General features: G+C 38.5%; 1 protein-coding gene across 1 annotated transcript; it reads left to right on the forward strand.

Moving 5' to 3' along the window:
• The first annotated feature begins 11,636 nt into the window (after positions 1-11,636).
• On the forward strand, positions 11,637-12,488 carry LOC124260304. Its single transcript, XM_046694583.1, has one exon. The coding sequence runs from the start codon at positions 11,637-11,639 to the stop codon at positions 12,486-12,488; it is 852 nt and encodes a 283-aa protein (XP_046550539.1).
• The last annotated feature ends 5,987 nt before the right edge of the window (positions 12,489-18,475 follow it).

An 18,475-nucleotide genomic window follows, 5' to 3' on the forward strand; every position in this document is an offset into this window, starting at 1 on the left:
TTCCTGCTCCAAGACAAATACACTCCTGATAGTGGGCAGCTAATTACTCCAACACTCACTCAAAAAGCTTGATCACACTAAATTTCTAAAATATCCTATGCTAAGAAGAAACTTTGAAATATCTGAAATAATACATGCCTGAAGAATGACCAATTGTGTTGAAGTAAAACTTGTGAATTGGCACAGGGTACAAGATTTGTTCCATTCTTCGCTCCATTTATTATTGAGAGCAGCACCAACTTCAGTGAGAGGCGTTCATGTTATGTAAGTATACTCCAGTACATAATCTGTAATCTGTATCTGTAATCTACTGTAAACAATAGAGTGAGTGAGTGAGTTTTACATCATTTTTAGCAAAATTCCAGCAATATAACGACAGGAACACCAAAATTGGGCTTTACACATTGTACCCATGTGGGGAATTGAATCTTTGGCGTGACAAGGTAATGCTTAACCACTAGGCTACCCCACCGCCACACCAAAAGCAGAGAAAATACATCACAATAATCATTCACAACCATGTCACTCTATTACAACTTCAATAGCACCTCATTTTCATTCAAATTACATTTTTCAAACTGAACAAAGTTTCCTATTGCTGTTATGCAAAGTATTCACTCAATAACTGAAGGCATTCATGTTATAATCTGACCACCAAATACACACCTCAGTGTGTTTTCTAGTTCAATCAACACAGAAAAATCAAATATGACTGTCAAACTGACAAGGGGTAAATATTTCCTCAAAATCCAGTTCGTACTATCATTTCATACTTTCCTATCAGAAAAAGTATACTTTCTATAATCCAGGGTTTTTTAGTAAATAGTATTTTAGGCAGTTCATTGTCATTTGCAATCATGATGAATTTATCACTGAAAATACTACAACAGAGTGGATCCGACTTACTATATGACAGGACTGTCATATGGGACTGGAGATTAAATCTTTTCAACAATCAGTTTATGAAATATGAAAATGAACAGGAACTCTTTGCTAGGTTTATCAATGCAATGGGTACAATATTAACAAACATGATCTCAAATCAGCTTGTTATAGTTCCTGGTGAGATTACGATCACAGTATATGATGTATCATCCTTGTAGAAGTTTTGCTGAGGACTAAAAATGAAGTTGAGATGAGATAATTCATCTTTGAATCTGACCACCAGATACTCTTGCAATTTAAGTGGACATATGTCATTATTTATCTCGAGGAAAAGCCCATCCCTTATCAACATTGGTCCTTTCTTTCTTGTATTAACTAGACAAATTGTATCAAACTGGACAGCTATAACAACTAAGCTACGTCCGATTTCATCCGTAATTTCCAACCTATCTAAACTGCATTAATTCCTCTGATCAGAACAGGCAAATTATCGAAAACTACCAATTTATTAGAGTCCTCGGAGACCTAATGGTTCCAAGATGAGACAAACAAACATGGCCGCCGAGCTGATTAATCAAAAGTCCAAAGGTCCATATTTAGGTCATCGACAGAAACCAGGGTAAATTGGTCATCGCCCTGGTCACTTGTGTTTTGACCAGTCCATGTATAAATAGAACAGTGGCCTAGTAAAACCGATTCGGTATTTATTCACCATTCATAGTTTACGAGTTCGTCTGCTCACTAGCAATAAACAGATCAATATCTGAGGTGGGGGTTTTAAACGTCTGTCAATGATAGCATAAAACATTTCTTCTCCGTCTAACCATCATAGCAAATGAAAACTGAGAAAAGATCCCCTGTTTTAGCATTTGTGGCGCGCTGAGCAAGATTTGTAATTGTGGCTATTTTTGTGTTTTCGGAAAAAAGCTGTATGGCACTGGAAGTTGGTGCTGGTATTAATGTATTGTTCTCACACAATGAAGTCCCCTCGTCACAGTTGTACAGGAAGAAGACAATCGCTGGTGAGACGCTCCCATCAACCGACACCCGATATGCCTGTCAACATCTGTATAATTATATTCATATTTTCTCAACATCAGTGGGAGACATTTTTTCTGTAGGCGTCTGGTCCAATCGTCTAAATGTGTGAAGCAAAAACATTGCCCAGTATTCATCATTATGATTTGAAAGAATGTTATGCTGATGTTCTTCCTCAGATAAATATAACCCAACTGGTCAGACTAGTGGTGTATAATTAACACACATACTCACACAAAGGAACAGATTTTGTGAGAAATGCAGAGGTTGTTTGTTCAGTGATGTTTATCAAGGGATATGTGCTTGAGACACTTGTTAGAAGCTTTCCTTTATTTGAAATATTCAAACAGGCGATTTAATGAGGGTAATATGATATAAGTAGGGGTAGGCATACACTATTTAGATCAACCTCAGCCACACCCATTTCCAAAACACAAATTCCTTTTCTATTTACATACATACTGTTCCTCTTAATCATATCTGAAGCATTATCAACTGAATATTGTAATCTTATCAGAGTTGTGTTCAGTTGTGTATAGACATGGTCCAAACATGAAACTCTTAACCTTTAAATCTTTGTCCAAATGAACAAAATGAAATTCACTGAGTTTGAACAATGACTTCTATATGCCTGTATTGTATTGTTTCCAGTTAAAAAAATACCTCTTGCATTACAATGAACAACACAGAAACATATATCAAATCCATACCTACCCCAGTCCCCTTCCAACACACACAAACACAGACACTTGCACAAAAGGCCAATAAACAACCACAACAATAAATTTAAAGACTGAGTGAGATTATTTTTCAAAATTGCAACAAAAATGGATCACGTACAAATATGCACTACAGTTGAAGTGAATTGCTAATACACGGCGGTAAAATACCAGTCTGTAATAACAATAAGTACAATACATGCTGGATAAGGTCTTTAGTTCGGCTATATACATGTACCCATTGAACACTAACTAAAACATACATAGTTGTTTTTTCCTTTTCAAAAGTTCTGACTCTAAATCCAAAATGGCAGTTCAAGCAAAGGGGGAGGACACTCTGTATACAACAGTTTTGTTCACATCAACCCCAAAACAACCAAGAATAAAAATAATCAGTAATCAAATATTAAATGGTATTTGTCACCAAAAGCTGCATTTAGCGTGATATCATCCATCCCTGATGACATATATAATCCCTCATTAGCCATACATGTTGCCACGGCCAGAATAATCGAACACAAAGCCTAATCACTCCCAATTAATCCCTTTTTCTCTTTGTTTGTCTGTGCTCCAAAACAACACCTAGAATTCTTCATTAAAACGAAAGAAACACACCCTAGTCATTTGCATGGTTGCCATGGCAACATCACCGACCCAATCACAGTCTCAATGTTCCGGAAATGAAGCAGGCCGAGAATTTTGCCAAATAAGAAATCAATTAATGACAACTATAATTAATAATCTGGGCTCTAATGATCACTGATGATTATCGATTAATTATGTCACTAGAATTTCTCTCCGCCTTTGTCAACACTACAATCCATACTCTTTTCATTTAGTGCAATTTACTGCATCACTTATCAATACAACAGGCTAGGGCAGGTAGGACGTTAAAACGACAATATTCCCTAGGAAAATAGCGCCAATATATTCAATACATAATAAGTCGAACCAGTCTCAATTATCTTCGACATTGTAATGACTCTCAGAATAAATAACCACCCACATGATGTCATTGGAGAAAGCAGAACACTGAGATATTATTACTCTGTCGTACTGGAGAGACGTTAAAAAATATTTCAATCAACATGAAAACTTAACAAGAATAAATTTCCTGCCTTTGTTATGAAATGATTTAAATTGAGATAAATGGTATTTGCATCTGAAGAAGAGAATTTTGCTGAGGAAAGAGGTGGATCAATTTATATTGTATAGTTGAATACCAAGGTGGGAATGGATTTTATCCAAAAAAAGTTTTATTTGCATATATTCTCAGAGAAAGTTTTCCAACAATTATCTGTAAAGTTATCAAGATAAATTGACTCTCAAGACATTTTACATCATTAAAACAAATTTACATTTCCTTTGTTTCATGTGATTCAATTTTAGGGAAGTATACCAGTTAAAAGTAGTTCCATCAAATTACTTGGAAAAGACTGAAATTTCAAAGCACATTTGCCTTTTATATTTAAAGGTAAGAGTAATTTATCCCGATGACATCAAACAAACTATGAACAAAAAGTAACAAATTTCTCTGTATGTATGAATTAAGTGCAGACATTTTCTTGTCGACAACAAAACCCATTTTCAAATAGATCCCTAAGAGGCTATTTTGACAAGAGCTGTCACAAGATGAATTTTTAACGCGTTTGCATCTGGGCCCGGTCATGTGACTCGCTTGTCCCCGGATGACCATTTGTGATCCCGTGTCGACGCGGCCGTATTGATCTCAACATGACAGAGTGACAAAACACAATAAAATAAAATTCTGCTTTATTGATAAAACATTTCTTCCATAATAACATTGCCTGGTCACATGATGATCCGATTATTGCCTAATGGAATCCTGGGTTTTGGGCATGTACGTAAATTTGACACTGATTATAATTGAATCAATCAATCAGTGTTGACCCAATAGCATGGTGAAATTGGCCAATGAGTAAATACATGTATTGCATGGCCTACATGCCCGTCCAGGCTTTGGGGATCTTGGTCTGTCATTAAGCCATTGTACGAGGATGAATTCTGTCAGTACTTGTTATAGCCACCGATTACTTCCTACACAACTAAAGCAACTACATGCAACAGTCTCCAGGAACCGCTGCGCCACAGACAAGAATGCAGTGGTGCACCACACCATCATCAGTAACAGCATCAGTACCAACTGTGCTGAACCTTGGCATGATCACCCTTCATTGACACTCTTTGACGACAAGTCATCGACACGTTTCATCATTGTTATTTCTTGTAGATCCTGCTTTAGTTATAATATGTCAACCCAAACTCATGTATGTCACACGTCAACAAAATGTGTGTAAATTTGGGGACAACATTTTGGGGCAAAAATCTAGAAAAGTGATTGTTCAAATATTGAAGACAATGACTTCTCAGATGAGATATGGGTTTAGAAAAATACTCAATTATTTACAATTAGATATACACTCTGTGTTACCACAGATATGCTATATTTTAGCAATCAAAGACGTAGTCTTGGTGCATGACCGGGGTACCTTTTTCTATCAACCTGTTCATGAAGAATCTACCGAATTAAGAACGTTTTGTGTTGGTGCTTTCTGCAACTCTCATCATATTCAGGTTGAAACATAAACTAGTCAACAATTCCCTTCGTCTTGGCCAGATTGGAACATACAACTTCCTTTGGGAGACATTAATATTTAACTGATACATGGTAGGGATTTCAGACCCCATGCCTTTTACAATGTTAAGCAATCTGTACTAACACAGTGTGCATATGGCTCGTATATGGGCTGTATACTAACTATTCCAGCTTCTGTTGTTTCAAGCGTCTGAGTGTCATGGTGACAGAGTGAGTATTGTTTTGTGCCATGTTTAGAATCAGTTCTGTTACATCCTGGAGTGTCGGTGAGAGGCAGTCTAAGCACTGACAAACCTTCAAACATAAAGAGGCTACACTGGGATGGGGACCCACATGACAGATCTCCAGCACGCCAAAGAGATTCAACTCCGGAGTACTGGGGGTGAATCACTGATTGAAACAAGATTCTTCGGATTTTGGAAGGCCAAAAAGATGCAGCCCTGCAGAATTATGACGATTTACACATCACACCTGTGTCCAAAAACTGACAGACTAGCATTAAGGGATTCAGTCGTCAATGGATAAGCAGAATTCAGTGGAGCAGTTTTCTGCAGGTAGATTACTTCTTCAGATGACCTTGGACCAAACAATTCAATAGTTCTATTGTCCATGGACAACAAGAATTCAGTAGTCCAGTTGTCTGTGGTTAAGTACAATTCAGTTGATTATTATTAGTTGTGTGATATGCTTTAGGCGAATTTCAAATAGCAGACATTACTGTTCTGACATACCATATCCACTTCTTAATTCACCCCACCTTCCTTCCTTACATCCTGACATAATCTCATGATTGGTTACAGTTTCACAAGCCCATTCCTTCAGAGATGTACGTGTCAGGTGAGGCGAGGAAACTGTCTGTGTGAGACCCTCCAGCGTGGAACCATACTGAACCACAGGAGGCTACAACTAAAACTGTCTGTGTGAGACCCACCTGTGTGGAACCATACTGAACCACAGGAGGCTGCAACTAAAACTCTCTGTCTGAGATCCACCAGTGTGGAACCATACTGAATCACAGGAGGCTACAACTAAAACTGTCTGTGTGAGACCCACCAGTGTGGAACCATACTAAATCACAGGAGGCTACAACTAAAACTGTCTGTGTGAGACCCACCTGTGTGGAACCATACTGAATCACAGGAGGCTGCAACTAAAACTGTCTGTCTGAGACCCACCAGTGTGGAACCATACTGAATCACAGGAGGCTACAACAAAAACTGTCTGTGTGAGACCCACCAGTGTGGAACCATACTGAATCACAGGAGGCTGCAACTAAAACTCTCTGTCTGAGACCCACCAGTGTTGAACCATACTGAATCACAGGAGGCTACAACTAAAACTGTCTGTGTGAGACCCACCAGTGTGGAACCATACTGAATCACAGGAGGCTACAACTAAAACTGGCTGTGTGAGACCCACCTGTGTGGAACCATACTGAATCACAGGAGGCAACCCAAACTGGCTGTGTGAGACCCACCAGTGTGGAACCATACTGAACCACAGGAGGCAACTAAAACTGTCTGTGTGAGACCCACCAGTTTGGAACCATACTGAACCACAGGAGGCAACTAAAACTGTCTGTGTGAGACCCACCAGTGTTGAACCATACTGAACCACAGGAGGCAACTAAAACTGTCTGTGAGACCCACCAGTGTGGAACCATACTGAACCACAGGAGGCTACAACTAAAACTGTGTGTGAGAGACCCACCAGTGTGGAACCATACTGAACCACAGGCGGCTGCAATTAAAACAGTGTTGTTGTATGTTTGTGATGACCACAATGACTGCAGAGTTGTATGTTTGTGATGACAACAATGACTGCAGAGTTGTATGTTTGTGATCACAACAATGACTGCAGAGTTGTATGTTTGTGATCACAACAATGACTGCACAGTTGTATGTTTGTGATGACCACAATGACTGCAGAGTTGTATGTTTGTGATGACAACAATGACTGCAGAGTTGTATGTTTGTGATCACAACAATGGCTGCAGAGTTGTATGTTTGTGATCACAACAATGACTGCACAGTTGTATGTTTGTGATGACCACAATGACTGCAGAGTTGTATGTTTGTGATGACCACAATGACTGCAGAGTTGTATGTTTGTGATGACAACAATGACTGCAGAGTTGTATGTTTGTGATGACAACAATGACTGCAGAGGTGTATGTTTGTGATGACAACAATGACTGCAGAGTTGTATGTTTGTTATGACCACAATGACTGCAGAGGTGTATGTTTGTGATGCCCACAATGGCTGCAGAGTTGTATGTTTGTGATGACCACAATGACTGCAGAGTTGTATGTTTGTGATGACCACAATGACTGCAGAGTTGTATGTTTGTGATGACCACAATGACTGCAGAGTTGTATGTTTGTGATCACAACAATGACTGCAGAGTTGTATGTTTGTGATCACAACAATGACTGCAGAGTTGTATGTTTGTGATCACAACAATGACTGCAGAGTTGTATGTTTGTGATGACAACAATGACTGCAGAGTTGTATGTTTGTGATGACAACAATGACTGCAGAGTTGTATGTTTGTGATGACCACAATGACTGCAGAGTTGTATGTTTGTGATGACAACAATGACAGAATGACTGCAGAGTTGTATGTTTGTGATGACCACAATGACTGCAGAGTTGTATGTTTGTGATGACAACAATGACTGCAGAGTTGTATGTTTGTGATCACAACAATGACTGCAGAGTTGTATGTTTTGATGACCACAATGATCAGAGTTGTATGTTTGTGATGACAACAATGACTGCAGAGAGTTTGTGATGACAACAATGACTGCAGAGGTGTATGTTTGTGATGACAACAATGACTGCAGAGTTGTATGTTTGTGATGACAACAATGACTGCAGAGTTGTATGTTTGTGATGACAACAATGACTGCAGAGTTGTATGTTTGTGATGACAACAATGACTGCAGAGGTGTATGTTTGTGATGACAACAATGACTGCAGAGTTGTATGTTTGTGATGACAACAATGACTGCAGAGTTGTATGTTTGTGATGACAACAATGACTGCAGAGTTGTATGTTTGTGATGACAACAATGACTGCAGAGTTGTATGTTTGTGATGACCACAATGACTGCAGAGTTGTATGTTTGTGATGACCACAATGACTGCAGAGTTGTATGTTTGTGATGACCACAATGACTGCAGAGTTGTATGTTTGTGATGACCACAATGACTGCAGAGTTGTATGTTTGTGATGTTGTGACAATGACTGCAGAGTTGTATGTTTGTGATCACAACAATGACTGCAGAGTTGTATGTTTGTGATGACAACAATGACTGCAGAGTTGTATGTTTGTGATGACAACAATGACTGCAGAGTTGTATGTTTGTGATGACAACAATGACTGCAGAGTTGTATGTTTGTGATGACAACAATGACTGCAGAGTTGTATGTTTGTTGACAACAATGACTGCAGAGATTTGTGATCACAACAATGACTGCAGAGTTTGTATGTTTGTGATCACAACAATGACTGCAGAGTTGTATGTTTGTGATCACAACAACAATGACTGCAGAGTTGTATGTTTGTGATGACAACAATGACTGCAGAGTTGTATGTTTGTGATCACAACAATGACTGCAGAGTTGTATGTTTGTGATCACAACAATGACTGCAGAGTTGTATGTTTGTGATGACCAACAATGACTGCAGAGTTGTATGTTTGTGATGACAACAATGGCTGCAGAGTTGTATGTTTGTGATCACAACAATGACTGCAGAGTTGTATGTTTGTGATGACAACAATGACTGCAGAGTTGTATGTTTGTGATGACAACAATGACTGCAGAGTTGTATGTTTGTGATGACAACAATGACTGCAGAGTTGTATGTTTGTGATCACAACAATGGCTGCAGAGTTGTATGTTTGTGATCACAACAATGACTGCAGAGTTGTATGTTTGTGATGACCACAATGACTGCAGAGTTGTATGTTTGTGATCACAACAATGACTGCAGAGTTGTATGTTTGTGATGACAACAATGACTGCATGATATGAGGCTTAATGCCACACTCAGCAATATTCCAGCTATGTGTCAACAGTCAAGTCTGGGACAGAGTGCGTGAGTGAGTATGCTTTTATGCCACTTTTAGCAATATTCCAGCAATATCACGGCAGGCACACCAGAAAAGGGCTTTACAAATTGTACGCTTGTGGGGAATCGAACCCGGGCCTTCGGCGTGACGAGTAAATCCTTAAACCACTAGGCTTCCCCACCGCCCAGACTGGGACAGAAACTCCAGTGATCGATATAGCAAGCAATGACCATCGGGGTACAAAGATATGTAATCACGGGGTCTGACCACCAGATCATTAACATCTCTCATGACCATCGTAAGTTGCTGGGTAGCTGTTCCAACCAGGTGTATCCACAGGACACTGACCAATGGCTGACCTCTGTTGTATCCTGGTTATCTGCATGGATAGCTGGGAGTGACCACTTTGGATAACAGTAATAGAAAACTTTGTTCAATTTGAAAAAGTAATTTGAATGAAAATGAGGTGCAACTGAAGTTATAATTTAGTGGCATGGTTATGAACGATTATTGTGATGGGAGTATTTTCTTTACTTTTGGTGCGGCAGTGGGGTAACCTAGTGGTTAAAGCGTTCGCTCATGACACAAAGGGGCCCGGGTTCAATTCCCAACATGGGCACAATGCATGAAGCCCAATTCTGGTGTCCCCTGCCGTGATATTGCTGGAATATTGCTAAAAGCGGCGTAAAACCCAACTCACTCACTCACTAACTCATCCATTCCCAAACAGAACCTACTAATTCACAGTCCATCTTGGTATAACTGTAGTATTTACAACAACAATCCTCTATTAAAGTCTCTTTGTTTGAATAGAGAATAATAATTTAATTAAATGTCCATTTCATGTCAAAAATTCATCCATCTGGGATATCACATGCAAATTCTATATTTTCATTAAAACCCAAAATTTTTGACATTGTTCAAAATTAATACAGACTTGATGACAACATTATTAACTTGGCAACATGCTCTCAAATCAACATGACAAAGGGGTCGGTATGTGTATCAGACAGAGTCACAAATTACAGGCTGGTAAATTAATTTGTTATTATACAAACAAACATAAACAGAAGAATATGAATATCTGAATAATGTAACAGATATAACAAAGGTTTACATTTTGAACCAAAAAACACAAGATACGAAACAACAGACACATCCAATTAATACAGATTCTTTTATCTGTCAGTTCTGTTTTAAAAGTCTTTAAAATATGAAGTTTAATTACCGGTAGTCTAATGTACAGTGCGATAAAAACAACAATTGGCCTCTGCATACATCCAATCCAAGGGCAAGAATGTGGTGTGTTTGATTCTGTCAAGAAAGGTAATATCCAATCCAAGGGCAAGAATGCTGTGTGTTTGATTCCGTGTCAAAGGTAAGATTAAATCCAAGAAAAGAAATGTTGTGTGTTTGACTTGTGTAGAATGGTAACCTCTTACTTTCAGAAGAGATGTAATATTAACAACATCAAAAACCATTAAATGTCAAAGAAAAGCAGAAATCAGATTCACAACAGATCTTCAATTTAGTTTTGATAAAACATCCCTAATTATAACATATATTGAAAGGTCTGATCTAAATTTGATGAAAAATGTTTTCTCTATTTTCGAACGAATAATTGCAGTGATTATCGCCTTACTTCTTAGAACAACCCCCAATTGGTCTGCTACTGCCTGATGCTGTTCAATCATGTCTGAGGACTACAAAAGGCACTATTTCTCACCTATGAGCAGGAAGCTGTAATATACACTTGGCGTAACTGTCACTTTGCCACCATCTGAAATGAAAAACTTAGTAATTAGGTATTGTTCTGAAACTTGAAACCTGACACATTTAAAAACAATCACTCCGTCAATGACTATGCTGTCATACACCAGCACGGAAACAAGCTACATTTTAGATTACAACATCTCCAGTCCTAATAAGTCATTACTAATTTTCATGGCTGCTTATGTGAAAATATCGCACAGAAGAAATAAGTCAAGGTTGTTTGAAAAAGTCGGACAATGTCTTCAGGTGCAAGATGGGGTAAGGTCCGCTTGTCATCATTTAGATGGGGATTTGGATGGTGTTTGGGGTGTATATTTGTGCAATGCAGAACATAAAATGAATGAAATAGTTTCACAGAAATGACATGAGAACAATACAGCAAGATTGGAGTGTGTCGTTTCATGTGAGCATAGACAGAATACTCAATACATCACAACGAACTTGTCATATGCTTGCATCAGCAATAGTGATGGTAAACACAGCAGTTTCACAGCCAATGTCCACAGACAGCAGTTTCACAACCAATGTCCACAGACAGCAGTTTCACAACCAATGTCCACAGCATACACCTTCAGACAACAGTTTCACAACCAATGTCCACAGCAGACATCTACAGACAACAGTTTCACAACCAATGTCCTCAGCAGACATCTACAGACAACAGTTTCACAACCAATGTCCACTGCAGACATCTACAGACGTTTTCACAACCAATGTCCACAGACAACAGTTTCACAACCAATGTCCACAGCAGACATCTACAGACAACAGTTACACAACCAATGTCTACAGCAGACATCTACAGACAACAGTTTCACAACCAATGTCCACAGCAGACATCTACAGACAACAGTTTCACAACCAATGTCCACAGCAGACATCTACAGACAACAGTTACACAACCAATGTCCACAGACAACAGTTTCACAACCAATGTCCACAGCAGACATCTACAGACAACAGTTTCACAACCAATGTCCACAGCAGACATCTACAGACAAAATTTTCACAACCAATGTCCACAGACAACAGTTTCACAACCAATGTCCACAGCAGACACCTTCAGACAACAGTTTCACAACCAATGTCCACAGCAGACATCTACAGACAACAGTTTCACAACCAATGTCCACAGCACACATCTACAGACAACAGTTTCACAACCAATGTCCACAGCAGACATCTACAGACTAGTTTCACAACCAATGTCCACAGCAGACATCTACAGACAACAGTTTCACAACCAATGTCCACAGCAGACATCTACAGACAACAGTTTCACAACCAATGTCCACAGCAGACATCTACAGACAACAGTTTCACAACCAATGTCCACAGCAGACATCTACAGACAGCATTGTCCCGTCATGTTCTAATCTGGATTTCATTTTCAAACGGCAAACACACAACCTGCTGTGCTGGACTACTAATGTTTAAACGCACAGGGTCGACGAACAGGATACCAATAGTTGACAAGTTTCATATTACTAAAATCCTCATAATTCATATGTGTTTGCAATGATGTGGACTCAAGATCAATTATATAATATACTGGATCAATATGACAAAATATTGCAACATGACAGGTTATTAATTTCATTGGCATTGATGGTATTTGCCCTAACATGGACACCGAGAATATTCTTATCAATAGTTTTGTGGTACAAACTCTAAAAATATAAAACCAACATTTATGGTCCCTGTTCAGACATGTATCACATACACATCTTCAACCATGCATTTCAACTGCAAGTATATTTTTGTAAACACATGCACGCAAAATATTGCACACCAGCTGGGCAGAACTGTAACTCCATGGAATCTTGATGACAATAGTTAATTGCTTCCATTCAAAGAATGGAGAACTAATGATAACACACAATTCCTTTTGCCTTCTTGAGAATTTCACACACAGTGCAATACATTCCTTGTGAAGAAACCTGGAAGAGCATAAAGGAACACTTGTACTTTCATGTGTTCCCTATTTGTTTCCATGAGTATACTTATTCTATGATGACTAGGGGGTGTATTTTTCATAAATGATTACTCCATGCTAGTTACATGCCCATGTATTTTAATTCCAGACTCACCATGATCCGATGAGTCAGAGTTTCCCCAGCACTGTTCACAAACTTCATGGTTTCACCAAACTGTTAAATACCTGCATCCTAGCATCTGGGACCTGCATCTAGGTATCTAGGACCTGGATCTAGGCATCTGCATCTAGGCATCTAGGTCCTGCATCTAGGTATCTAGGACCTGGATCTAGGCATCTAGCACCTGCATCTAGGCATCTATGTCCTGCATCTAGGTACCTAGGACTTGCATTTGACATCTATGTCCTGCATCTAGGTACCTAGGATCTGCATCTAGGTATATATGCCCTGCATCTAGTTATCTAGGACCTGCATCACTTGGGGATTTCCTCCCACCATCTACAGTGACACTTCAAGTCAGCTACTATACCAAGTGGCTTTAAACCCAACCCAACTCACTCACTCACAACCTGTAGTTCCATGCAACTAAAGGGACAGAACTCAGAACAACTGATGAACACCATCCTTATAAGTGAATACCTGACAAAATACAAATGTTGATGCCTATCTGTTGATCAGTACAGCCTAACACCCCTGGCACCCCTTCCTGTTGGCCACAAGCTTCCACTGCCACAGTCAACAATGTCAAAGTTTCCAGCAGCAGGACCATTTTCACTCCACTATCTGCGTCCATGATATAATTCACATCCTAATTGCTCACAAGTCCATGATATCAAACTGTATGAACTTCCTAAATTCATAATCTTATCTGTTTAATTAAACCTGCCTTGAAAAAAACATTTAACATCAGAGGAATAGGACCATGATAAGAAACGCAAGATTTAATCAGAAAATCTGCCGTTTTTTCTGTAAGAAATTACATACAGCTAATTCCGCTCCATCTGGAAAGTAAATGTGGTTATCGCAAACATCTTGGAAGAAGGGTCCACATATTAATGACCCTCTACTAGAATACCGAGTTAGGTTCATTTCTAATACAGAAATTCGATAACTTTTAATAGCTCCAACTCATAAATCAAAATTATCTTGCTATCCTTTACTTAAACTACATTTTCCAATGACAGCCGCATTTTAATGAGTATTGATTCCGATGCTTTTTCACAAACGTGTGCCTAACGATGACGCCATTGTTTGTGGAGTCAAGTTATGTCATTACTTAATCATCTTAACGAACTGTTTCTCCTTCCCGTTTTTTCTCCAACTAATCTGGCTTCTCAAAGCTGGATATAAGAAATCCTAAACTACATGGTAGTGGTCATTAATTGAAAATATAGGGCTATATTGCTGAAGCCACATGAGCCAAAACGGCCCTGGTTTTGAGTTTTCTGTCCAAAGCATGATGATGAAAGTGTACTTCATTCCATTACGGCAACAGTGATCACTTAACATGACCTAAAACGTCCATATCTATAATAAAAGCAGGGCACACTACATGAAATTGTAGCTGAGCAGAATCAAATAAGTTTTAAGGAGCTGCACATTCTCTTCTTTTCTTCTAAATGGGTATGACATAAACATTAAAGCAAGAACAGTTTTTTTCCTTGTATCTTTTTTTTCGTTTAGGACAAAGGAATCCAAAAGCATAACATCTTCTTATAGACTTAACATTATAATTAAAAAAAACCAATAATTTGTCATAGGTCTGGTCCTGAGCAATGTTGAGTAGTATAGAAATAATTTAAGATAAAATTGTTGTAGTTTCTCTTTTTTTATATCCTAAGAAAATGAACAATATGACACTTGCCATATTTGTCCAACAGTTACATTTCATCTTTGTCTCTTCATCTTGTCATCCTGCACATGTTGGATACCAAGTAACCAGCTGTCACCACAGTTGTGCTAGGTAACACAACTATTCTTTGGGAAAATGGGACAGGAGTGTAATCAAATGATAATCAAACTTTTCAAAAGGTTTATTCAGCAAGATATACACATATATAACTGAATACTAGAACATAACTATGTAATGAGTTGTTATAACCAGTATCTATACCATGAATACTTAGACGCCTGCAATATAACTGATTACTTTATATACCACAGCACCTTGCAGTATACTCAGACTCTAACAGAACGATAAAAATGTCCTTTTTATAATTAATATTAAGAGGGTAAAGTGGTATGACTGAGAATGATTGGTAAGAACTCAAAGTGGTATGACTTAATAGTAAGAAGGCTAAGTGGTATGACTGAGAATGATTGGTAAATCATTTGCAAGAACATAATGTGACTAAAATGATTCAGAAGAAGGCAAGGTGATTTAAATGATTAGTGAGAAGGTAATGTGGGACAACTTATTTAGTAAGAGGGCTATGTGTATAAATTATTTGTGAGAGGGCAATGTAGTAGAAAATATTTGTAAGAGGGTAATGTTTATAAGTAATTAGTAAGAATGCTACACTGTATAACTTATACAAAAGGGTGTATTGTGGTATAACTTATACAAAAGGGTGTATTGTGGTATAACTTATACATAAGGGTGTATTGTGGTATAACTTATACATAAGGGTGTATTGTGGTATAACTTATACATAAGGGTGTATTGTGGTATAACTTTTACATAATGGTGTATTGTGGTATAACTTATACATAAGGGTGTATTGTGGTATAACTTATACATAAGGGTGTATTGTGGTATAACTTATACATAAGGGTGTATTGTGGTATAACTTTTACATAATGGTGTATTGTGGTATAACTTATACATAAGGGTGTATTGTGGTATAACTTATACATTAGGGTGTATACTTATTAAAGGACACATGGTTAAACGGCACATTACAATAGTTATGACACAACTGAGAACTGCAACCTGCAAATATTTCACTCACTCACTCACTCAGACATACAGACAAACCAACATAAAACAACAAAGAGAATTCTTCACAATGAAGGAATCAAAGAATTGCTTTCACAATCCTGTCCCTGTTGTAACAAATATCCTTGGGACTGTCAGAAAGAAATGATTGTGTGGTATTCTCCAACTTGTTGTTGGTGCTCAAGGGAACTAGTTCTGATATTGATCTCTGTTCCAGCCCTCCTCATTTCCACCCCCATACTCACCCCACCCACAAACACCTTCACACATTGTACATCCATGGTCATTATCTCAGCAAAGAAACCTTCTACATAACAGTAATTACCAACATTCTGAGCCACTGTCCCCCGTGTGCAAATCATTAAGAAAACCCTTGTTTGATGATACAGAACTGAATGTTTTCTCTCATCATTAATTCATAACATTATGCAATTTTGAAGACACTTATGGCATTCACGCATAGACCGAGAAACAATGCACCAGTGACGGAAATTGTTTAGGTGCTATTCCCCTGACAACTGACTACCATTGTAACACAGGTGATAATAGATAGTTGTGGTAATTGTCTAGACTTGTTGCAAATATAATGATTTGGAATAATCGGTAGGGCTTCATGCTCTGAATATCCGGCAGAAACAATGGCCTTATTACCTACTGTACAATGAATGTACTTTCAACGGAAACTATGTTTCATGCGCATGCTTCCAGCAGCATAAACTCAATGATGTCATTCAATTTTTCATCTATCAAAGTAAATTCTTTGTCTCAATTTACTGAAGAGGCCAAGAGGCTGTGAAGAGTTTGTCAAGTCTAAGTTGTTTTTAAAGTTATGAAACTAATGGTATTTTCTGAAGTTGACAGTTGAATTTTCAATGCAAACGAAACACTACTATACAATTCTAGGACTGAGGCTGTACTGAACCTAGGACCGAGGCTGTACTGAACCTAGGACCGAGGCTGTACTGAACCTAGGACTGAGGCTGTACTGAACCTAGGACTGAGGCTGTAGTGAACCTAGGACCGAGGCTGTACTGAACCTAGGACCGAGGCTGTACTGAACCTAGGACCGAGGACTGAGGCTGTACTGAACCTAGGACTGAGGCTGTAGTGAACCTAGGACTGAGGCTGTACTGAACCTAGGACCGAGGCTGTACTGAACCTAGGACCGAGGCTGTACTGAACCTAGGACTGAGGCTGTACTGAACCTAGGACTGAGGCTGTACTGAACCTAGGACTGAGGCTATACTCAGTCATTAAATAACTATGGTGTCAATCCATTTACTCAGAATACAAGATGCTCTCCAAGCCATCAACTATGTACAGAAACCAAGCTCTGTGTCACTAATGGCACTGAAACTTTCCTGAATGTCAGTTCAAATGTCATTTCAGTAACACTACACAGTCATAGACAGCATTGAACATACACAAACCAAAGTATTCAAGAATTATAACATCGAAAGAAAAAACAGACAATGTGTGCAAACAGTTTGAATAATAAGCTAGAATTTAACTGACGACATACTTCTCTCTCGGGCCAATGAAGACTTCTGAATCAATTGATTCTGAACAAGTAGTACAGTATGTGTTCACCATGCAGTAGTGTATCCTGTGGAACAGGTATCTTGGGTTCTTTGGTCGGTTGGATTGTGGGCAGGACCCAGGTACCCACAGGACTCCTCAACCTGTGGTTAGTCATATGGTTTTGAATGACCATTCATTTGTTTGTTTGTTGTTTAACGCAGCACTCAGCAATATTCCAGCTTTATGGCAGCAGTCTGTAAATAATCGAGTCTGGGCCAGACAATCAAGCGATCAACATCATGAGCATCGATTTACCCAATTGCGATACAATAACATGTCAACCAAGTCAGCATGCCTGACCTCACGATCCTGTTAGTCAAGCATGGGTTGCTAAAGACCACTTGTAACCCAGATCTTCTCAGGTCAATAAAACTCCATGGTTACATAGTTGCAAATGTCTGCATTTCTTTCTCATTTCTTGTGACATTCTTGTCACTTAAAGTCACATCGGCAGTACTTCAGCCATACCGTCCTTGTCAGAGTAATACCGGTATATAACAATATGCTTTTCAAACAAAATGCTTTGCAATATTTTTTTAGCATACTTTACATTCTTACATTGTATGAAAAAAGAAAGAATTCCTAACTATCCAACCTAATTTTGAGATTTCTGTTATCAGAACCATAACTTATATTTAAGGGCCTTTGTATTTAGAAAAATAGAATCTGCATGTACAGTCAGTGTCACTTCAATCCCAATATTGCAATATGGAATGCAATAAGGATACCTGTATCACAATATACTGTAATACAATATATTTGCCAATACACAGCCCTTCTTGTGACTTATACTGTTGGACTTTTATGTTGGAAGTTAAAGGGCTCCAATTAACGTCAGTGTATGCATAAGATCATTTCATAAGTATACCTAAATAGTTTTTATCAGTCTCTAGTAAAACAATTCCCA

Source organism: Haliotis rubra, unplaced genomic scaffold (genome assembly GCF_003918875.1).
Source record: "Haliotis rubra isolate DU_JTF1 unplaced genomic scaffold, ASM391887v1 Scf76, whole genome shotgun sequence".
NCBI lineage: Eukaryota > Metazoa > Mollusca > Gastropoda > Lepetellida > Haliotidae > Haliotis > Haliotis rubra.

What these genes read in the sequence shown, in the direction of transcription:
- LOC124260304 (XM_046694583.1), top strand. Translation starts at nt 11,637, where the DNA reads ATGTCCACAGACAGCAGTTTCACAACCAATGTCCACAGCATACACCTT.